This window comes from Ranitomeya imitator, chromosome 6 (genome assembly GCF_032444005.1).
Source record: "Ranitomeya imitator isolate aRanImi1 chromosome 6, aRanImi1.pri, whole genome shotgun sequence".
Classification (NCBI taxonomy): domain Eukaryota; kingdom Metazoa; phylum Chordata; class Amphibia; order Anura; family Dendrobatidae; genus Ranitomeya; species Ranitomeya imitator.
The window spans coordinates 84,652,905-84,677,320 of NC_091287.1; the positions used below are offsets into that span (position 1 = coordinate 84,652,905).

The 24,416-nt window shown below is 41.4% G+C and overlaps 1 protein-coding gene across 2 annotated transcripts in view; it reads right to left on the minus strand.

The window, feature by feature from the left end:
* The window catches only part of AHR (aryl hydrocarbon receptor), a 162,543-nt gene that overhangs the window by 10,907 nt on the left and 127,220 nt on the right, over window positions 1-24,416 (minus strand). For both annotated transcript variants that reach the window (XM_069729828.1, XM_069729829.1), the window contains exons 4-10: window positions 21,656-21,745; window positions 12,034-12,154; window positions 6,057-6,187; window positions 5,491-5,693; window positions 5,176-5,285; window positions 3,756-3,897; window positions 1,603-2,845 (exon numbers count right to left, since the gene is read on the minus strand). In XM_069729828.1, coding sequence (XP_069585929.1) covers window positions 1,603-2,845; window positions 3,756-3,897; window positions 5,176-5,285; window positions 5,491-5,693; window positions 6,057-6,187; window positions 12,034-12,154; window positions 21,656-21,745 — 2,040 coding nt within the window. The remainder of the gene's footprint in view (window positions 1-1,602; window positions 2,846-3,755; window positions 3,898-5,175; window positions 5,286-5,490; window positions 5,694-6,056; window positions 6,188-12,033; window positions 12,155-21,655; window positions 21,746-24,416) is intronic.

Genomic DNA, 24,416 nt, shown 5'->3' on the forward strand with positions numbered 1-24,416 from the left:
AAATTGCTAATTTGTTTACAATTTTGTGATTTTTTTTTTTATAAACACAAAACATATCAACCTATATTTACTATTATCATAAAGTATAATGTGTCATGAAAAAACAATCTCCAAACCACTGGAATTTGTTGAAGTGTCCCAGAGTTATTATCACATACAGTGACACTGGTCAGATTTGTAAAATTTGGCTGCGTCACTAAGGGGTTAAACAAGCTCTGGAGACAGATTGCTCTGCATGAGAATCCATCTCCAGAGCTTATTTTAAATGAAATGGGCGTTAAGTGTGTGAGACATGTAATGACTGACAGTCTGCCCTCCTGATCTACAAGTCTCACACTGGGAAATACCCCTTTCATTTAAAAGCTCTGGAGGCAGATTCTCAGGGAGATCCATATTTGGCCCATAGACCTTAACAGCTCATTTACATATTAAGAAAAAAGTGGATTTCTCTAGAACAAGACATTGGATCACCAATATCAAGGTAAGATTTTATGCAACTTTTTATGTTCTACATGCAAATATTGACGGCTTAGGAGAGTTGATCCTACTGACAGATTCCCTTTACATGGAGAATTACACAGGTTATATAAAAAAGAACAGTGTAACACACTGATGTGCTGGGCCCTTCAGAGAGATGCTCTTTGTAACCACTCTCCTATCCCTGTTCCGGACCCTCACCTATCCACCCATATTTCTATAAAACATAATTAACACAATAAAAATGGATGCACAGGTACACACTGAGTATACATTTCATATATTTTTTACCGGAAACCTGTCACCATGAAAATGCAGTCCAATCTGCAGACATCATGTTATACATCAAGAGGGGCTGAACAGATTGATATATAGCTGAGTAAAGATTTAATATGACCTGTGATTTATTCCTTTAAACCTCTGCTCCTTCTGGGACATTCATTCCAGTGGGCGGTCCTATCCATTACTGACAGCTTTGTATCAGTGTGCATACATAGATGGCTGTCAGTCACTAATGGTCCAGTGGGCGGTCCTATCCATGACTGACAGCTTTGTATCAGTGTGCATACATAGATGACTGTCAGTCACTAATGGTCCAGTGGGCGGTCTTATCCATGACTGACAGCTTTGTATCAGTGTGCAAACATAGATGGCTGTCAGTCACTCTTGGTCCAGTGGGTGGTCCTATCCATGACTGACAGCTTTCTTTGTATGAGTGTGCATACATAGATGGCTGTCAGTCACTAATGGTCCAGTGGGCGGTCCCATCCATGACTGACAGCTTTGTATCAGTGTGCATACATAGATGGCTGTCAGTCATTATTGGTCCAGTGGGCGGTCCTATCCATGACTGACAGCTTTGTATCAGTGTGCATACATAGATGGCTGTCAGTCACTGATAGGACCGCCCACTGGACCAAAACTCCCACAAAGAGCAGAGTGTTATATGATGAAAACACGAGTTATACAGATTTTTTTTCTCAAGAAAGTGTGTATCAGTGTGCTTATGTTCCACTGCTCTATAACATGGCGCCTGCACATTGGATGGCATTTTCATGGCGACAGGATCCCTTTAAGACTCTATATGCAAGTATTGTGACGTGCAAACTGTTGTATGCATCTTACTTGGTTGATCATCTGTTGCTGGCCGGGCATCACAGCGTTGTATTGCATTTGATTCAGACAGGATGGCTGAGGTTCCTGGAGGCACTGATACATGGACACTGCCCCAGAATAGCACGGCTGGGAAGTCATCATGACGGCCGGTGCATTTAAGCTACAGTCTTGGAGCTCAGGAGTCTGTGGGAGACAATCCAAAAACCCATCCAAGTGTGAGGATGAGGAGTACATTGACTGATCCACATTTCCTAACTCAAAATCCATTTGTGTAAGGTTAGAAGGCAGTGGCACTGCAGGCAACGGGTCCTGGTAAGGCAAATATTCCTGTTTGCAGGTATACGGAGCGCTGCTCAGTTCAGATTTGTAGAACTCCGGGGCCACGTTATTGAGGCTAGATACATATTGCTCAGTCGGCTGCTGCTCTTGGTACGTGACGGGCACGCCACCCGCGTGGTTCCAGTTTGTGAGTAAGCCGTTGACCTGCATGTGCTTCATTTTGTGACACAGCTGCTGCGGCGGTGGCATCGCTTGGGTTGGCGGCTGCTGAAGCATCGGTGTTGTATCCAAGCTATCCTGTGCGACTTGGCTGGGGTCCTGCACACAAGCCATTTGTGGAGCGGAGCTCATGAACATACAGTCCGATTTTCGGTTTAGGGACTCCTGCACGTAAGTGAGAATCTCATCTGCCACATCAATATCTCCGATATCCGGATACTCAAACTCATTTCTGAAAAACTCTTCGTCTCGCTGGATCACCTCCAAATCGTCAAAGTCGATGCCCAAACTTCTCATAATGTTGTAAAGCTCGTTATTTTTCACCTCTGGTAAAACATCCGTGTGCTCTGAAGACTGCGAAACGCTTTGTAATTGGGAACAAGCCCCTTCCTCTTGCTTCATGTTGTTATTTGCCACAGGTACTTGAGCGTTTTGCCAAAACTTGCTCAGGTCATTTCTGTTCTCTTTGTAAAAGCTCTCAAAAGAAAAAGTGTTTGAAGCTGGAGGGCAAATGTAGACACTTTCATCCTGCCTGAGCATGGCCCCCAGGAGGGACGCAGGATTGACCGGTGGCTCATTCACACTCGCTTTGGCAGTGGCCCCTTTACTGGAGGAACCTTTAGGCTTATTTAGGGAGGGGACTATTACAGCTTGGAAGGGAAATGAGGACTCGTACAACACCGCCTCACCAGTCGCAAAAATGAAAGGCAGCTGTGAGCTCCGTTTTCTTAAGTGCTCCGCTCCTTCTTCCTCTCTAACGGGAAAAACAAACAACACACATTGAGGAATCAAAGTTCATTTGTAGAAAAAAACAAAAAAACAACACGCGAACCGGGCAATTTCTAAGGTATCTGATAGAGTTGCTCTGATCTGGATATATGTTGCTATTCTAATGTATGTAATCGTAATGTTCAAAAAGGCTATGCAATCAATGTAATAGAGAACTAGAAACCATGCACTGGCAAAAAAGGAATAGAATGTTCTCATGTACTTGTAAAATGGCAAAGAACCAACTGCAGAATCTTAAAGTGTTCCGGTTGTTTCTGGTAACTTTTCAGAGCCAGCTGTCCTGGGTGTGTACATGAGGATTAACACCATTTCTGGGCATTATAAAACCTTCTCTCCCCAATTCTCAGTTCTCTCAACTAGTTGCTGTAAGGTCTCCTATACACAGATATGGATTCCTTCTCTTCCTTCTGTGTTGCACGCAGACAGAAACAGCAGCACCATGAAAGAAATGACAACACAGTGCTGAGCTGTGTGGCTGTGAATCCAGCACTGAACTGTGATTAAACATGTGCGTGAAACTACAGCTCGATCTGCCTGTGTCTCTGTCTCTCCTTGTCCTGAGTACTTCCTCCTCTCCTCCATACAAATTAATAGAAGAGTCTTATATTAGTCAGTACTATTGATTTATGCAACGTCTGCTGAAATTATAGGTACGGTACGGTGTGCAAACACTGGACGTGGCGGTAGCCACAAGCTATGTACACAGCTTCATGATGGCGGTTATGAGGGCAACTTCCTGGCCGTCTCATTTTCAGCGCAGACACAGAGAAGGGTCAAGGCAGACGCACGAGATTCTGATGAAATTGGTTAGTGTCTGCTTATAACTTATCTATAGGAAGGACACTAGACGTAGGCTTGGTGGAATTTACACTCACGCAAGAGGTCTTTGAGTTGCAATGATATAATCCGGTCTTCCATTCTTATACACAAGCCGTGCATTTGCTTGCACCCAAGTCCATCCGTGGTCTTTAGTGAGAAGTCTGAAAACAGTCATGCCGCTCTCTCCAGTCTTAATCACTGCATTAAAAAAGAATAAATGTCAATAATCAAAAACAAGTAATCTCCGCACACTGTCATACTGCCAATTATCAGCCATAATCCGGGATCATGGCTCCAGAGGCGACACGGCAGCGTATTCTACTTCCCTGGAGCTGACGAATATCTTCTGTTCTGCATTATCTTCATGAACACACTCCACGTCCCCACCCTGATAAAGAGCTCAGCTGTCATCATCACATCAACACCTCAACTTCTAGCTGCCAGCATTCATGTATTCTGAAGCCACACTGGCTGCATGGATGGTAACCTTAAAGGGAATCTGTCAGTAGGGTTTTGCTTCCGCATCTAAAAGCAACATGATGTAGGGACAGAGACCCCGATTCCAGCGATGCATCACCTACTGGGGTACTTGCTGCCATTTTCTCTGCTGCAGATCTAGCAGTCATCAGAATGCTGAGCTCTGTATAACCCCACCCACACCTCATTGGCAGCTTTCCTCGTGCACTGTGCATAGCCAGAGAGCTGCCAATCATGGCGGGGGATAAGGTTACATAGAGCTCATGAATATCACATCACTGCAATCAGGGTCTCTGTCTCTACATTATGCTGCTCTCAGGTTAGGTGGCAAAAACCTAGTGACAGATTCCTTTTAAAAACCATAATATTGATTATTTATGACACAAAAAAATATAATGAGCCAACATCAACGTTATGAATTTCTTGACCCATAGAGAGCATGACCAATACTAAATGTCAGACCAATCCGATTTATAATAAAATCTGTCACTTTACTGGGGGGGGGGAAAAAAAAAAGAAAAAACCAACACAAACAGTGCAGAGCCGCCTCCTAGCAGTTTCCAAGCCAAAATGAGAACGAGAGAAGATAAAGATCTGTGGTGTCTGTAAGAAAACGAGGTGAAGATTATTGGGGCGATTCCCTAAGATGAGTGCAGTATATGTCCGTCTTGGTGGGGCGCCTGCTGGAGTTCATTCATTAACCGTACGTGCGATAATGAATCAGGGGCTCCGATATCCGGAGTAAGTTACACCAATTTAGTGGCGGAACTAATGATGAATCTGATGGGAGGTGTAATCCTGCCCATGCTACACCCATAAAGCATAGCGAGCCAGCACTATTGCAAAAATACTGCAACTTATTAATACATTTACACCAGATTTATGTCAGATTTTATGATCTATGCATCTGTATAATCTCGATCACAGTAAGAAACCCTGGACAGCGTACAAAGACGACGGCATCGCCATTTATCTGAATTATAAGCCTTCATCACTTACTGCGGACATGATTTTCTGCACAGTACAGCATATCTGCGGCGTGAATAAACTGGTAGCCGGTTCCTCTAATACACAGCTCCGCCTCTGTATAGCCCAGGACCAGGCTTCCTCTGTGGACAAACGAGAAAGTCCAAAGGATAAGTTATAGAACAACCTAAAATGAGGCTAAGAACATAGCACCGTGGTCAGTATTCTTGTGCCTGACCTAGAACAGGTTCTACAATGTCAAAGTTATAAAAATACATCTAAAAATAATATTGAATAAAAGCAAAGACACGAAAATCTTCTCTGCAGCAGAACGCATCAGGATCTTACTTTGCGTCACATCCTATCGGCGTGAAGTCCAGCTTGTGTTTCGTTCTGAAGATTAGGTTTTTGGTTCGGATCTCCAAGATGGAGGGAGACTGCAAGGGAGTAGCCAAAGCAAAGAGCGCAAGCTGAGGGGGTATGACGGCTCCATCTTTTCCTTTCTTATTCTGTCCATGAAGATACTTCAGACGCCCTTGAAAATTCATAGCCTGGAGTGTCACATACGAACATACATGAGAAGAAGTCTGGGAGGTTTATTCATTCTACTCAACACATCGATAAGTCACAAGTAATAAGATTGTGACGACATAGACTTTTCTTTTTTTCTTACTGTGGGTACATATGGCAAGACGGGCGCTGCCGTTTCTTATTTTTGACAACTTTTGTTTTTTGAAAGAATATATTTAAGGAGGGGTGAAGAACAGGAACTAATACTGGTTGACCTGCTAAAATAATCTTTCGTCGGTCTCAGGTTGGACAAGCAAACAAAACAAATGTGAAAACAATGCTTGAGGTTTTTCAGCTTATACTATGTATACTGGTTTGTCTGGCTTGGGGCGTGCGTTACATACCAAAAATCCAGAGGAGTTATCCAACAGACACCTCAATCTGCAAACAAAATTTCTTTCCATAAAAGACGAATTCTCAGGTGGGAGTTGTTCAGGTTTGTAGCAGGAAGTGATCACTGCAAACTCATTGCCGTCTGTAGAAAAAAGAAGCACAATACAACATATAGATAAATCATCAACGCCACGGGGTGGCCACATACATCATATACAATGTGTGTCAAGGTATCACAAAATCAGAGGGTTTTGTTATTATTTTTTTTTTTACATTTTTAAAAGCTGGTAATCTTGCGGCACCACACAAGGGTATATAAGGACACACTTGTATATATGCTTCCAACAAATTTCATAACGCAAATTCAAGCGTAAACAAAGGTGTTAGCATAGTTAATAGTGATGAGCGAATGTGCTCAGGTGCTAACAGTGTCTTCGGCGTGCTCGAAAAACATGGTGGAGTCCTCGCGGCTGCACAATGCCACAACACATGCAGGGGTGGCCGCCTGTTCGGTAATTCTTGCACGGGTGGCGACTGTCGAACAGTCATGAGTCGTGCAGCCGTGGGGACTCAAACATGTTGTCTGAGCACGCCGAAGACACTCTTATCACTAATAATTAAACTATCATTTTTACTGCCAACCTCAGCTATACCCTGTACACCAATGTGCCTTACAAGTGGTTTTGTTCGGGTTACAAAATTGATTCCTAAACATATATGGCTGGCCTCACTGAGGAGGTGTCCTCCCGAGCTATTGGTAATGTCAATCTGCGGTGGTAGTTTTCCGGGGAATACATATTAACATAATATAATAAAATATAATTGATTCTGGACAGCAGGCCTTTCCTCGCAGAAATCTCTAAAGCTAGGTTCACATTGTCTTCAGTGTCTCTGTTAAACGGACTACGTTACACCGCGGCATAACACGGTGTAACGTAGTCCGTTAACGTCGCCATTGAATGCAATGTCAGATGCATCGCTAGCGCACGCCCACAATGGGTGTGCGCTCGCGATGTGCCGTCATTGAGTGACGGACCCGAGACGCGGGCTGCAGCGTTTCCAGGTCCGTCACTGCTAGCGCAGATGGAGCTAGCAGATGCTCCATCTGCGCTAGCGCTGTGCAAAGGCAGCACTTGCTTCAGCACAGTCCGTTTAACGTAACGTTTAACGCAATGTGAACCCAGCCTAAGGCTATGTGTACACATTCAGGAAAGTTTGCAGAATTTTCCTGAGCAAATCCAGACTACTTTCGCAGGAAATCCACACGCTTTTTTTTCGAGTTTTGCGGATTTTTCGCGCTTTTTTCCTGAGGTTCCCAATACAATAATTTAGAGGCAAATCCGCAGATTTTCAACAAAATTAATGAACATGCTGTGTTTTTTTTCGCGGGAAAAAAAAAAGCAGCATGGGCACAAAAAAATTCCGGAATGCATTAAATTGATGGAATGCTTAATGTCAACGTTTTTTTGCAGCTGAAAACCGCCGAAAAAACGCGAAAAAACCCCACAAAAAATCCGGAACGTGTGCACATAGACTTATTTAGCTACACAATGGACTCCTTTTTTGGTATTTTTATGTAAAGACGAACAGAAACTTAATGTTGAGAATGGTGGCATCGCAGTCTCTGGATGGTGATACTAGCAGAAAAACGCTCGCGTTTGAAAACCCTTTGTGGACTGTTATTAGGCCATGTGGAAGCAAAACGTGATAGGCAGTCTAATAGAAAAAAAAAAAATCACTTCTATGGTGCTGCTCCCTGTCTTAGAGGACTGCGGATTAAATCACTAGACACGCACTAAAAAAAAAAAACGAGAAAAAAGGATTTTGCTCCTATGAGGAAAAAAAAAACATTGACGCCTAGAATATCTTTTCAAAAATAAAAATAAATATATACAAGAAGCCTTATTTTTCCTATTTTTCCAAGGAAAAGATATCTGGCAATAAGTACCGTATTTAATTTTCTAAAGTTCAGGAAAATTTGCTTTGCAATGTATATCTTTTTCAAAATAAAAAAGCCGCCCCCACACGAGCTGACCACAGAATTAGGAGACATGCAGAGACTATAAACAATCACCACCCAGGAGAAATATTCATCCTTTTCAATAAGCACCAAATTCCTGACTAATACGGTAACATTACTGTCTGCAGCACTTATTAATCAATGGAAAACACCAAGCTGCTCCCAAAATTTCTTAAGAGAAGTTGGCGACAGGTCTCCACAAGAAAAGCACCTAAATGTGCCCCAACTGGAAAACAAACATTATATTCTTTGTAGACAAAGTTCTGCTGTTCTATCCAAACGTGAAGGCTCATGCCTCACTTACATGAACAGATCACAACTGTGCACACAAGTTGTATGTTAGAAAACTGGATTGCTTGGTGCGGGGTCCACAACACCATGACACAGCTGTCAGCTTCATCTTGGCTGGTTATCAAAAATAGAAGGGCCCCCACGCTGTTTCTTTACATTATATATTTTTGATAACAAGCCAAGATAAAGCAGACAGAAGGGGGCTGGTATTCTAAGGCTGTGAAGTTCACGACTATTTGGCCCTCCCCAGCCCGCAGCCACCCCAGAAAAGGCGCATCCATTATGTACGCCAATTCTGACACTTTGCCTGGCTCTTCCCGCTAGCCCTGATGCGTTGGCAAGTGGGGTAATTTTGAGTGGTTGATGTCAGCTGTGTAATTCCAGACATCAAGCACAGGGGTTAGTAATGGAGAAGCATCTATAAGACATCCCCATTACTAACTCCATAGTCTAAAGCAATAAACACACACACACACACAGAAAAGTCCTTTAATTGTAAAAAGCACTCCCGACTCAATTTTCCTCAATTATTGAGTGAGAAATTTCTCGAGCTGCGAGCAGTGAGGTCGGTAAGGTTACAGCAGTTCATCGGATGAGAACAGCAATAACCTTACTGACTTCAGCACTCGACGCAGCAGTTGAAGTCCCATGCTATTGTCAGTGTGTCCCAGCTGCTGTTCTGAGCGGTCACACAGTGAATGGAAATCGTAAGCGCTGAGCAGAAAAAGTAAGAGAGCCCATCTGCGAATTGCCGCTCTAATCACAAGTCACTACCTCTGCGCTTTCAGTTCCGTGCAGAACAGGGTTTCCTGTTTCAACAGATGAGCTGGACAGGAAGGAGAGGAAGGCAGCCGATTGTGGTTTTCAACAGCTAAGCCAGCCCCCTTTCTGACTATGCATCAGAAAAGAGATAACTGTACTTAAATTAATAAGCTCTAACTTGCTACTTAACATTCATTTATCCATTTTAATAGGCTGGAATTTGTATCATTTTAAATTAACATTTCATATAAACCAGACAAAATTTTCCATTGGAGGCACATATTTGAAAAAAAATAATAATAATAATTCTTGCTGGCTTATATATTCATACAGTTGAAGACACTGATCCCCCAGGATTGAAGCCATGGACTTCGTAGTTTGAGAGGCCAAGGTGCGAAGTGCCCCAAGAGCTGTGACCCTGGGGTGCCCTAACTCACTGGCTGTGGGAAACCCACTTGAATTTTGGCACATTGGGCTTATATTTCACTGACCCCTTTCTCCAGGACCTCTGGCTAGGATGGGGAATTTTTTAATTCTCAGTTGAAGATCCAGGTAGTATTACTCTGGAAAGCCTTCCCTATTTATTTTGTTTTTCTCTTGTGTGTCACCCTATTCACAAAATGTCCATGTCACTAGGACTTGTTTGGTGTGTGGTTCCCTCCTGATCGGTCTAGGAGGGGGTATGTGTGGGAAAGTTGTCAGTCTAGACTGGCTCCTAGTTCTGCTTGGGCGGCAGTCTGGGTAGATGCTGTGAGCAATATTTGGGTATCCATAAGCTCCAGCTATGGGAGGCTACTAATCCTTGACCCTCTCTGTGATCTTCTGGCATGGTGGGATGGGAAGGGTTCATTGACGGCGTTTCTACTGACAGAGGGCTGCGATGGACCTATCACTTTTTTAAACGCCATCGAATGATAGAATCCAGTACTCGGGGTCTTAAAAATAATAACATTAAATAATCTATTGTGAGGTATATGGAGAATGTCGCTGTATTAAGCAAGCTAAAGTGCGGCTGAAACAAATGTGTCAAGAAATGTATAATTGGTTCTAATGTCATGAAAGGTTTCTATTGTTAACTGGCCACAAATTAAATTATTTTGGATACAGGAGTCCCCTGAAAGGTTCCTCAAGCCTCTGGTATTTATTGATCCCAGATTTAATGAATTAGAGCAGACCATTAATGAAGCAATGGTGGTACCAAGTACTAGGCCACTCATGCTACATACATCAAGTACTGCAATCCATCATTAGCTAATGTGAATTATAAAGCCATTGTTCTCACAAAACCATACCGGTTCATGGAAACCTAACAGATTTCATGGGCTCTTGCCGTAACATGAGGAGGAGGAAATGTGTTCAGCATTAAGCCCAGCAGGTGTGAGCGGTGAAGGAAATGCGTTGCAGTGTACCGTAGCGCAAGCAGACTAAACAAATGGAGAAAAGGACCACCGCTGTGAGCCAAGACACATGGACAACCTGTACTATGAAGGCAGGGGGAGAAATCTATGCTTGTCGTACAGGAGGAGTATGACCGCTAAGGAATATTTTCACACTTTTATAAATGTGCTCCAGAGGTGTTGATCGAATGTGCAAAAAGTGTTCAAAGATTTGTCGGTGCATTCTGGCAAAGAAAATATTGACCATTTGTTTACTAAGGAACATAAAACAAGGTAAATAAACATAAAAAAATCACATGGGCAATCTAAAAAAATAAATACACGATTCTAAGGGGATCCATACACAATGGATAGCTGTTGGCATAACGATGGTTGATCACTTGGCAACCATCTCTTCCGCCTCCTCTAGACACAGAAGGGCCGGCTCGGCCGGGAGCCCCTGTGATCCCTACGACAGAGCCGCTGCCAGACGCCTCCTTACACTGCTCCGCCTGCAGTAGCCGCCATGGACATCAAGCTCCAACCACTTAGCCAAGACCAAGCCAAATCATGTGCCAGGCAAACATAGAAGACATCAAACAAATAATTCCTGAAAGATTGTATGCAGAAAAGTCGGAACACTCAAAGACAAATTCATTTTAAGGTTTAGCATTTCTTTAGTGTTGTGTCGCCAAGAGGACACATACAACCCACAGGAGAAACTGACAGCAAACAAGTCTCCGTAAACTGCCCATATGAGGTCATTCTATGAAAGCGTCTAATTCCATAATTAAGGGATTAAATACAGGGAGGGGCTTGGGCTCTGGGTTTGCTGCATGGAATTATCTACAATTAACATGCAGACTTTGAGCGGCTGTTATAAAACAAGAATACACAGAAAATTACTGAATAAAAACACCAGCTGTCTTTATTTATACTGAATTAGCAAAAGGAAAAACATTTTTAAAGGGGTTACCAGTACAAGAAAAAAAATGACAAAGGGCTCACAAAAGGCGACACTCGCCTCACTATCCCGCTACTCCCATTGGACACAGCCTGGGTCTCCGTCGTTCGGAATCTTTCTGGTCCCCTCCTGACACACAGGAAATGCCAACATCCAATCATTGACTGAGCTGGCTCCCAAAGCGACTAGTGATTGGCTGAATGGTGGAATCAGATTCCACCTTTCATTTTCCAAAGAGTCTGTGAAGAATGAAAAGTGGAATCTGATTGGTTGCTAAGGGCAACTGAGTCAGTATCACTTTACACCATGTTTGATAAATCTCCCCCTTCATAGCCCTATTAAACATACTGTCCCCCTACGGTACTTTTGGACCACTAATGTATATATATATATTCTTTTTAATTCATTTCAACATCACTGAGCCTTTTGCCAACATTTTTTTTCTCTGATAGACAAGCACTTTAACATGTATCGTCATTAACATCTAACATAATTTCAACCAATCACTATATATACATAGACGCCAACCACACCCCAGGGCAACAACCATCTTAATAAAAAAAATAATACCGTACCTGGAGACCTCTGTGTGTCTGAAGGCTGAGCGGGGTCTAAAGCCCAATGCAGCTGACGCTGGAATTCAGGCCGATCTTCCGTATGGATCAGCTCAAAAACACTTTGGTGGATTACATCAGACTAGGGGGGGAAAAAAAGTCACAATATTTTAACCACATTTGCCAAAAAGTTAAGTTTTATTTAACAAAAAAAAAAAAAGAGCCATATGGTCTACTAACAATACAAACATGGCATGGGTTTCCTGCAAATTTTTGAGAATGGTGATCAGAGGTGGAGGGAGTGAGAACATAAGAGGTGGGCAAATGACTTCGATTTTTCCCCCATTTTGCTACAGTAGACTTTATTAAAAACATTTTATTAAAAACATTCATGGTCATCATTGTTCATTACTTGATATGCTGTAAATGGCTTATAACCACACATCGCTGCATGTCTCGGGGTGTTTCGTGTAGACGTAACATATTATTAATAATGTAAACGGCAACTGCAGAACGCCGAGCAGACATATGGCACTGAGCGAGAGCTGACGGGGAACGTTTTATATGGTGGTTTATTTAGCGTGAGCTAATATTTGGATATAAAACTTTATTGGATGCAGAAAGGTCTTGGTTCAACTTAAAAGAAAAATCGCAATGAAAAAAAAAAAAGTATTTTACAGTAACAATTAGGAGGAACCAGCTAATCCGGTTAAAAGCCTATTTTGATTCCAGTTGGATGAATACTTCAAGTGAAAGCAATGAACAAAAGACATAAAAAGGAAAAATATTTTCTTGATTTTAACTGCCATTTTTGGAATTTCAGGATCCTGAAGCCTATGGTCTTCCAAATTTAGGTCTGTGCACCTTCCTGAGGTCTCTGGTCTTAGAAGCCCATTTCAAAATGAAAACTAATACGGCTGCAGTCCTTAAGGGGGTTGCCCAATTTTTTGGTAGGATTTCTAAAATGTCAAAAACTGTTGTAGTCTGTGATAGGAAACCCTAAGCCCCTTATTACAGACCTCGTGCTCTACGAGTCAAGGCCCCCTGATGACCATTCATGAGAAAGATAGACAAGAAACACTGGGGTCCATGCATCTATACGAAACAAGGTGGGGTGATTGTTACCCATGTGCTTGCTTCTCAGACTGTCCCGAGGGTGCATACAGTTTTGCACAGGTGCAGAATTTCCTTTATACGCCGTTGAACAGACATAAAAGCAGCCAGAGGACACCTACGGAGGGTGACCAACACCACGATCCCGATGGACGGGACGACCTCTGCGTCCATTGGGTTTTAGGATAAGCTCGCTCTCACAAAGAATATTTGGTGACTTTTTGATGTGGCAGAATTTTTGCACCATTAGCCAAGTTAAGTTACTTGCGTTTTTCATTGCACTTTTTAAGGCTTTTTGTTACTTGTATTTATTGAGTTTTTTAAGCTGCAGTTTTTGTCTTCTTTTGGTGTGTCAGGTTTTAAATAAAGCTGCTTTGTCTTGGATACTTCCTGTTATTTAGTTTTGACAAAACTTTTTTTGAGAAAAGTCACATGTGAATTAAAAACGTATTTATGGCGTTTCGAAAAACGCACTAAAAACAGATATAAATGTTTATCTGTGGATTTTCCACGTCTTATTCTGATCTATAGCGAAAAATCTGCAAATAAACGCATATCTACCACAAGAGAAATGGATCTGCGGTGCAATTTTGAATACAGCAGTATGCCAGTATCCTCAACAAAGAAAAAAAACAAAACAAAACTCGCGAGCATTAGATTTTTTAATAAAACCTATAATACACTTTGCTAGAACTGTAATACTCTTGAAAATATGCAGAGAAAAAAATGCAACACCCATTATGGCAACGTAACCTTAAAGTCTTCAGTCACTGAACACAAACATTTATATCATTTTACCAAAAAGTGGTGATCACCCCTTGATGAAGCTAGGTGCGAAACGCATGTCAGGTGCGGTTTCCCTGACTGGTGAGGTTATCTATGCCACTGTGCACTTTTACCTACCCTTATCTGACATCTTCTGATTTGGCTGTTTCATTAGGATATTTTGTGAAATACCCTTTTCTGGACCTAGACCTTTCTTGGGTATCCGTTAACACCTTTTCTTTCTATAGTCTCTCGCTTGGACTTCTGCATTTACCTGTTCAATGTCAATAGCTCCCAGCGGTACACCGTGTCCCAATTTTTTTATGGACCATTTTATATAGTGATCAAATAATATTACATTATTTTGTTCTTTGCATTATTTATTAGCACTCCTTTTATATTAGGTTTTCTTTCAAAAAGGGGCCAGTGTTAAATTTGGATAAATGGTCACTACAAGCAAATCCAAATTTCTAGGAATAAAACTAAAATAATTACCAAGTGTTGGCTGCTGCTCTGAATAATTGTACTAGTAAGCACATGGCTTCCAGTTTCTGACTTTTGCAGAACATTGTATTTCATTTAGATAAAATAAATAAGGTTAAAAGGGGTATGTATTCCCATCTTCAAGATTATTTCTCAATATACAGGGTGGGCCATTTATATGGATACACCTGGGTGGGCCATTTATAAAGTTGCATTAAAAAATGGCTGACTTCAAAATGGCCGCCCTAGTCACCACCCAACTTGAAAAGTTTTCCCCTCTCATATACTAATGTGCCACAAACAGGAAGTTGATATCACCAACCATTTCCATTTTATTTAGGTGTATCCATATACATGGCCCACCCTGTAGTACGGGTAATATTATGAAATACCTCCAATTAAAATTTAGTATAGTTCTTCTGATTTGCTATGTCGCTTATCATGGTATCCATGGTTACGACCACTAAGAGCTGTCTGTCACTACATAAGTGGAGGTAACCATGGATACCTAAGCTACTGCAATGCCCTACTTGAGGTAAGCGACATAGTGAATCTGAATAACTATACTCAATTTCTAATTGGAAGTATTTGATATTATTATTATACCTACCATATATTGGAATAAGATCTTGTAGATGGGAAAACCCCTTTCATTTTTCCTTCTTTTGCTTTTTTTTTTAAATTCCTTTCAACCTAGTGAATTATTCTTTTAGCTTGTGGCTGTAAGGGTTTAAGTCTTTGCAGAGAGCGCTGGGTCTTTAAATGGAATCCGTGCTCGGCGCACAGTATAACATTTCATTCCCTGTTGTTCTACGGCCACCGTTTAATATAATAAGAACAAAACCTTAAAAAAAAAAATCTCTGTTTTGCTTGGCTTGTGAAAACCTCATCGGTGCCAGCTGATACTGAGGAAATACCAAAGCAATCAAAGTCATAGTATTTAATTAGAACTTCACACGCAACTTTTTTTGTTTTTCAGGGCTTGGACCTTACAGCCGGAAGAATAAAAGGGCATTTTTAACCCTGTCATTACACGTCTGCCAACACCGCAGAGCTCATTCTAAATATAAGACCAGACAGACTGTGCTTATTGTCCCGATTGTGGTCACGTCTCTCACTTTCACTTGTGCTTTGAGTTACGGTTTTGAATTCTGGAAGACTTCTTACATGGGTGACGTAAAGGGAACCTGAACCGGTCGGTATAGAGAAGGAGAAGCCGATATATAGGGTTATTGGAAATGATGCAGCATTAAATCACAGGTGTTTGTATGTAGAAGAGTCCAGTGGGTGGTCCTACTAATGATTGACAGCGATCTCTGCATGCAGTCATATGGTGAAAACTGTCAATGACCGAGTATCATACACGCAGTCAACTGACCACAAATACTAAGGAATCATGACAAGGGTGCACGTAGCACAATGACACAACTTGGCAGTCTGCAGTCACTTCGAGCTACTACAGTCTTTTCTTTGCAGCCGTGCTACCATGGCCTGCATGAGCACATCTGGGACATCACTGGTCGGCAATGGCAAAGGGATCTGCCAGCAGTGGATGTTGATGATTTCTGTGTCTAAGTGCATTTAGTGTGGCAGAATATTGCGCAGGCGTCATTGATAACCACCAAGACTAAGTGCAGGGATTTATGCATGTTGCGCTCATACTCTATAATGACTAAGTCGAGAGGTTTTGAAAATTTAGTTTCCATTTTTTGACCATTTGTAGATCATTAACATGTCTATTAATCCTGAAATTTCCATAATTCCATGACTTTTCCTTCACTGCAATTTCATTGCTGAGGACTGTATTTACAAAAGGTTTAGGAGATAATATTTTTGGTGGGAGAGCTACCTTAAATTAAATCAAACTGTTAAAGAGGTTTTAGTTTACATCGCTTTATACTCCAAGTTTAAGATTTGGCATGGGCTCTGAAGCATCAATGATCCTTGGTCTTCAAAGGGTTTGTTATGGTGAAGAAGTTATGGATTATATCAAAGGCTTACGGCATTTCAACACTGGTAGCAAGTAATTAAATCTAGCTATCCGCAGGTAGAGCAAACATTTTGTGTGTATAGACTAATTAGCGGTCAATTCTAGATAAACAGTCTAGCAGATGTTTCCTACATGTTCCCTTGCTAGCACCTAAGTCAGTGTTTCTCAAATCCAGTCCTCAAGACCCACCAACAGGTCAGCTTTTCAGGATATCCTTAGTCTTGCAGAGGTGATATTTTCATCACGTGCTCAAGCATTAATTCCATCACCTGTGCAATACTAAGGAAATCCTGAAAACATGACCTGTTGGTGGCTCTTGAGGATTAGAGTTGGGGAACACTGACCTAGGTGGTAAACCAAAGGTAAGAAAAGAGCCTGAGAAGGCCAGATACTGACTTCTCAGCTGTAGGGACCACACATGACATAATGAAAAACAATATTTTGATGTAAACTTTCTAACAATTTGAGTCTGACACAATCCACCATGGAACTAGTCATGATTGAAGAACATATTGGCATCTGTTGGTAAAATCACGAAAGGTGTTGGTAGCCGTCAACCCACAGGAATTCAAAATCTCCCGGAATACTGGGTATATCATGTTCATCTGCAGAGAATTCTTGAATTCTCTTTGGTAAGATGGAGATGTTTCTCCAAGAGGTTCCTGGGGTAAAATATGACCCGGAGTAGATATTAAGAGTCAAAAGTGGGTTTTAATCACAGTTGTCCTCCTCTTACCTAAGCAGAGGGAGGAGTGAGGGGTCTGGGGAGGCCCCTTATAACATCTCACCTACCGAATATCAGTGTCAGACTCCAAGAGAAGCAACGTGCACTGCAGATCTGTCCTTATTTCCCACAGCGTTCTCCCTGATCCAAAATCCTAAAATATCTGTATTAACCCATTTTATACGATCCTTGCTTGCATGCATATCTTTCTTTCATCTTTTTTAACCACTGTACTCTTTTCTATATTAAATTAAAATTTTTATAAATGTGTCCCTTGCTGCTCTAAAAGTACCGACTACCCTAAAGAGGGAGAGTATACCCTGCAGCGTCATCCTCTGTAAGTCTGTCTGACCGCAAGGAAAGTACCCATCAGGTGCTGGGGAAAGCTGGGTGGTGTTTGTGCTAGCAGGAAACTCCCTGCAGGCATCTCGCTGGTCTAACAAAACGGCGAGTGATGGCCGCGAAAAGGGTGATGTGCAAATTGGCTGTGGGGTGCACTTGGCTCATTCTAAGTCTATTGTGCTAGGTGAGTAACCAGAGTGTGGGAAGCAGAGTCCCTCTTTACAGTAGCATCCGAGTCATGTCTGTCATGGGAAAGTGGTATTCGAAACAGGGTTGTCCTACCAAGGGCAAATGGGCAGAACATGCAGGTATTAAAGGTACCCTATTTTACTAATAACATGATCAATGGATACTCTTAAAGGGAACCTGTCACCCCCAAAATCGAAGGTGAGCTAAGCCCACCAGCATCAGGGGCTTATCTACTGCATTCTGGAAGCCCCCGATGTATCCTGAAAGATGAGAAAAGGGTTAGATTATACTCACCCAGGGGCGGTCCCAGTCCGGTTCTGGTCCGATGGGCGTCACGGTCCGGTCCGGTCCGGTCCGGGGCCTCCCATCTTCTTACGAGATGTGCTCTTCTGGTCTGGTCAGAGTATTATCTAATGCTGTAGATAAGCCCCTGATGCCGGTGGGCTTAGCTCACCTTCGATTTTGGGGGTGACCGGTTCCCTTTAAAGAGGCTGCCCACTACTTAGTCATTGATGGTCTATCCTAGGGATAAATAATCTATATCAGACTAATGGGGTCCGGCACCCTGGGCACACCCACCGTTCAGTATATGGAGCCGGAGCATTACACCTCCATACATAGCAGAGCGGCCATTCTTAGGAGCTGCAGCATAGATTCCATTGAAGTAAATAGGAGCAGAGATGCACATTTTGGCCACTACATTGTTCTGGCTCTATACACTGTTTATACGCATTCTGCAATGGAGCCTCAAATAGCTGATCAATGGATGTGCTGGGTACCGGAAACCCAAGTAGTATCTATAGTGGATATAAAAAGGCAAAAAGCCACTGTTAGAATTCCAGGTGATGGTCGTGAAAACAAAAATCCCTCCAAGAAGAATCATTTCAGAACTTTTTCCTCCTTTAATATGACCCATATTCGGTACAAATACAGTACAGACCAAAAGTTTGAACACACCTACTCATTTAAAGATTTTTCTGTATTTTCATGACTATGAAAATTGTACATTCACACTGAAGGCATCAAAACTATGAATTAACACATGTGGAATTATATACTTAACAAAAAAGTGTGAAACAACTGAAATTATGTCTTATCTTCTAGATTCTTCAAAGTAGCCACCTTTTGCTTTGATGACTGCTTTGCACACTCTTGGCATTCTCTTGATGAGCTTCAAGAGGTAGTCATAGAATGCCAAGAGTGTGCAAAGCAGTTATCAAAGCAAAAGGTGGCTACTTTGAAGAACCTAGAATATAAGACATATTTTCAGTTGTTTCACACTTTTTTGTTAAAGGGCCACTGTCACCCCCCTCCAGCCGTTATAAACTGTGCTGTTTAGTACTGGCTGGTGCAGGCGCAGTGCCGTCTGACCTCACATGCAGTCTTGCAGACTGCACCTGTACAGCCGCCCTGCCTATGAATCCCAGCCCCGCACTGTGCATAATGCATAACACACTGCGGGGCTGGGATTCCCAAGGTGGATGGCCGCACAGGCAGTACTAAACAGCGCAGGCGCCGGATTTCATGGGAAAACAGCGCGGAGGGGGCGGTGCCCGGCGCCCCTGAAGATTTGAGTGACGGCAGTGTGGTGTTTCCAGCAGGGGGGTTAAGACCTGCCTCCCTGTCTAAAGACAGGTATTTTGGGAATAAATGCACCAAAAACTAAAAGAGCCACCTTGTTAGAATGCAGCATTACTGCTGCACAAGGTGGCTCTTTTAGTTTATAACAGCTGGATGGGGTGACAGTGGCCCTTTAAGTATATAATTCCACATGTGTTAATTCATAGTTTTGATGTGTTCAGTGTGAATGTACAATTTTCATAGTCATGTAAATACAGAAAAATCTTTAAATGAGAAGGTGTGTCCAAACTTTTTGTCTGTACTATATGTATATGTCATGAAACATTGTAAAGAGAGTCATCGACAAGTGGCTTAAATTTGCCCCAACATTGACACTACCTAACATAGTAACTTCGTTAGCAAGGCCGAAAAAAGACATTTGTCCATCCAGTGGGCAGCACGGTGGCGCAGTGGTTAGCACAGCAGCCTTGCAGCGCTGGAGTCCTGGGTTCTAATCCCACTCAGGACAACATCTGCAAAGAGTTTGTATGTTCTCTCTGTGTTTGCGTGGGTTTCCTCCGGGTACTCCGGTTTCCTCCCACATTCCAAAGACATGCTGATAGGGAATTTAGATTGTGAGTCCCATCGGGGACAGTGATAATGTGTGCAAACTGTAAAGCGCTGCGGAATATGTTAGCGCTATATATAAAAAAAATAAAGATATATTCCTTCAGGATAAATCCCCAGATCGTCCAGAGTCGTATCTAGAACTGAACAACCACCAAAACAAAAGACAAGAAGAACATTTATCTGGGAGACTGCCAAGAGTTGTACAGCAACATTAAAGGCCATGCAGAAATTTCTGGAAAGTAATGGTAGTGTACTGCATGAGACAAAAATCTCTCATACTCTTCATATGACCTGTGAGGTAGAGTGGCAAGATGAAAGCGTCTTCTTACAAAGCAAAACATCCAAGTATGGCAATGTTTCGCCAAAACCTAAAAGCCTGCCAAAAACATGTTATGTGTGATGAGACCAAGGTTGATCTTCTTGGTCATAATTCCAATAGGTATGTTTGGCTTAAAGCCAACACTGCACAGCACCAAAAGAACACTATACCTACAGTGAAGGATAGTGGAGGCAACATTATGTTTAGGAGGCTGATTTATTGCAGTTGAAACTGAGGCTTTAGTCAAGGTGGAGGAAAATATGAACAGTGGAAAATATCATTCAGTTTTGCGTCAAAATTCACATAGCTGAACAGCCAATCCCAATGCCTTTAATGTATATGGTGGTCTTTAGGATGAAGAGAGTCATCATAAGTCTAAAGCTTGGTAAAAATCTGCAAAGGGACTTCTATATTTATTATCCTTACCAAAAATGTTCTACAGGGGTTCCATGTGATTGTCATCTCTGGAGAGCAGCTGTCTCAGCCTGACATGTGTAACATACACTAACCATTTAAAGGGAACCTGTCCTGTCCATATATAGTAATAATACTATATTACACATATATTACTATATTACACATATATTACTAAGTTCACACAGGACTTTTTTGCTGCGTATTTTTGATGCATTTTTTATGCTAATTTAGGTGCGTTTTTGGTACTATTTTTTCTCTCTTTTTCCAGGCTAATGTCCTTGGATTTTCGGCAGCAAAAACGCAGCAAATAATGATACCTGCGTTTTTGCTGCGTTTTTTTTCAACACCCATTCAAGTCAATGGGTGAAAAAACGCAGCAAAAACGCTGAAAGAAGTGACATGCTCTATGTCAAAAAAACGCAGCAAAGCATAAAATAATAATCAAACAAAAAACCAATGTGTGTGCATGAGATTTCTGAAATCTCATAGGCTTTGCTGGTACAGTAAAAAGCATCTGAAAATTAGCATAAAAAAAACGCAGCAAAAAAGTCCCGTGTGAACTTACCCTAAAGTGTACTTGGCTTACTGGAAAGACACCTATTAGAAATAAAATTACATTTTATTCTTCCTTTAGCCACTTGCCTCCACTCACCGCTTGCTATAATGTGAGTGCGGCTGTAATAACTCCTGGCCACTGTGATTAACAGCCTGCACTGTGTGTAGTGTGAGAAGGCGGAGGCTATAACCCATCTCTGCACCGTCCCGATGACAAGAAGAGAGCAGGTACAGGGAGAATAAAAATGTATTTTCTTCCTTTATCTGCTGCTCCCAAAAGTCTGCTACTCCTGCAATTACCAACAGGTAAATAGACTACTTGCAGAAAAATAAGGCTACTCGAGGTGACGTGTTCCCAATAATACACAGACAAGGCATATCTAGACTTGGACACCCTTTTGCTTAGCTGTTCCCTGACTTGGTCATGGTGTCCATGTGTCCTTATACAACAATAGGCAGAATGTACTTGGAACAGAAACTGAATGTGTAGAAAAAATGGCTGCAAAAAAACAAAAACAAAACAACATCTCTATACGTCAAGTAAAGAAATACATACTTGCTGAAATCCGAGATAATCTTGAATGGTGGATGATGAAAAAAACACAAGTCCATCGGAGGCCACCACCAGCACAAATCCATTGAGTGCCTGCAAAAGAAATATTATTTAACTCAAAATAATCAAACGTTATAAAAAAAAAGTATAAAACAGAATTAATAAAGATTAAAATATTCATCCAGGCACTATTGAATAATTATGTCAACAAGAGATGTAGAATGAAAATACATTAAAATATTACTCCAGTGCTGTACGCTGCACATCAAGTAAAAATCAAATAAGAAACTGAAAAATTGGAAAACTGCATATACTACATCTTCCTCTATAAAACTGAATGCACATCATGGCTGAACTGTAGGCACGCTCTATGCGGCCTTAAAGAAGGACAAGCCTTATCTCCCCCCCCCCCCATCCTAGCTTTATAGTAGCTACCTTCACAAACATTTTTTCTATGGGGAGAGGGGTTGGAATCTAAATTTTTAATAAAACTATTAAAAGAACAAGAAGTGCATTTAAATTGCACGATTTGCGGGAATTCTAAGAATGCTAGCTTCCTGATAATAGATTAGTGTGAACCGGCAGCCAATCACCTGGCAAATAATCAAAACGAACGTTTGCCCGGCAAAATGATTTTTTAAGCTTCATGAAAAAAAGAAAAAATTGTCCTCGGCAGCGCATCATCCTGTGTACAATGAAACATGTGCTGCTGAGAACAATGGCAGCCTGCATGCACTGAACGACCTTACTCATGTGCATGCTAAGCTTGGTCAGCCTCTGTAAACAGGTTAGTAAACGATCATTGATCGGCAAACATGCAGCCGGTCACGGTGATTTAATGCCACAGGTCCTTTAGGTAAACGAGCCCAAAGTCTCTTCTGCTTTAAAAACAGCAAAAGGCCAAAAATCTGATTTGGACAAGTCTGCCTCTCCGTAAGCAAGCAGACAAAACGTCTCCTTCTGTGATAAGTCATGGAAAGCGCATTTATCTGCTCCTACAATCAACATGGCCTATGCCTTGTTGATAACAAACAAAACATGTAAAAATTGGCAGCACATCTACGCGGAGAGATCAACTTCCAGTAAAACGAATTAACAAAAGCCAAAATAAATAGAGCTGCTTCGCGATCCAATTTCTTCTTTAGACAAAAGTAGAAAAGAAAAACGTAATCTACAATTAGTCTGTATGTGAATGTGCATCGTGTATAGGAGTTGGTGCTAGGTCTTCAGAAGCCACACCAGGGTGGATGGAAAGGTTATATCACAAAAGACACCCAACAACATAAAAATAAATGAATGGATGAACGTAGTCTATGGGCCACGTCACTGACCTGTGGTTGGTGGATGAGAGCCCTACAAACCAACTCTTACTTGAAGGCATTGCTGGCTCATGTGTTGATGAGCTGGCCTGGCGCGACATCACTGCGGCGTGCCGCACATGTGGACTCGACCCAGGCCAGCTAATCAAATGAAGAACCACAGATGCCAGGAAGTGGAACCTTGGTTGCTTGGTGGATGCCCTGAGAAATGATTCCTACATATATATATACATATATATCTATATATCGCTGGCAAAAATTAAGAGACCGCCACATCAAAACCCTGTCATGGGCAGCCCAATCTCCAGACCTAAATCCCATTGAAAATCTCTGGAATGTAATCAACAGGATGATGGATAGACACAAGCCATCAAACAAAGAAAAACTGCTAAAATTTTTGCGCCAAAAGCAGTGTGAAAGACTGGTGGAAAGCATGCCAAGACACATGAAAGCTGTGATTAAAAATCATGGTTATTCCACAAAATATTGATTTCCGAACTCTTCCTGAATTAAAAAATTAACATTGTTGTTTGCAAATGATTATGAACTATGAAGCACGGTTTTGTTTGATTTTTTTTAATTTCAACCATTTCTCCTTTTCAGAAAAAAAAAATACAAAATGTATTGCTTGGAAATTCGGAAACGTGTTGTCAGTAGTTTATAGAGTAAAAGAACAATTAACATTTTACTCAAAAATATACCTATAAAGAGAAAAATCAGACAAACTGAACATTTTGCAGTGGTCTCTTAATTTTTGCATGTGTATGTGTGTATATATATATACACGGTACAGACCAAAAGTTTGGACACACCTTCACATTTAAAGATTTTTCTGTATTTTCATGACTACGAAAATTGTACATTCACACTGAAGACAAAGTAGCCACCTTTTGCTTTGAGAACTGCTTTGCACACTCTTGGCATTCTATGACTACCTCTTGAAGCTCATCAAGAGAATGCCAAGAGTGTACAAAGCAGTCATCAAAGAAAAAAGCAGCCAAGTAAAGAAAAACGAGTGGCCATCATTACTTAGGAAGGCGTGTCCAAACTTTTGGTCTGTACTAATATATATATATATATATATATATATATATATATATATATATATATATATATATTTTTTTTTTTTTTTCTTTTTTCTATTATTACAGTTATATCAAAACTTTTGGATTGTTTGCAAAGCTCTTCAAATTAGAATGATGAAAATCTATTATCTGCGGCACAGGTTCACCTGGATTTAGAAAGTAGGTGTTATTTAGAGGATAGCACAAATTGTAGAAAATACATGAAGGGCAAGTTGCAGACCCCTCCGCAGCCCACCTCCTTTTCCACCATCTAAAATATCATATGCATACTGGGTGGGCTGAGCTTTATCCACAAACTTTTCTTATGTTGTTGCTTAAGATTTTTCCCAAATTTCATCTGCTTCACCGCTACTGTATACT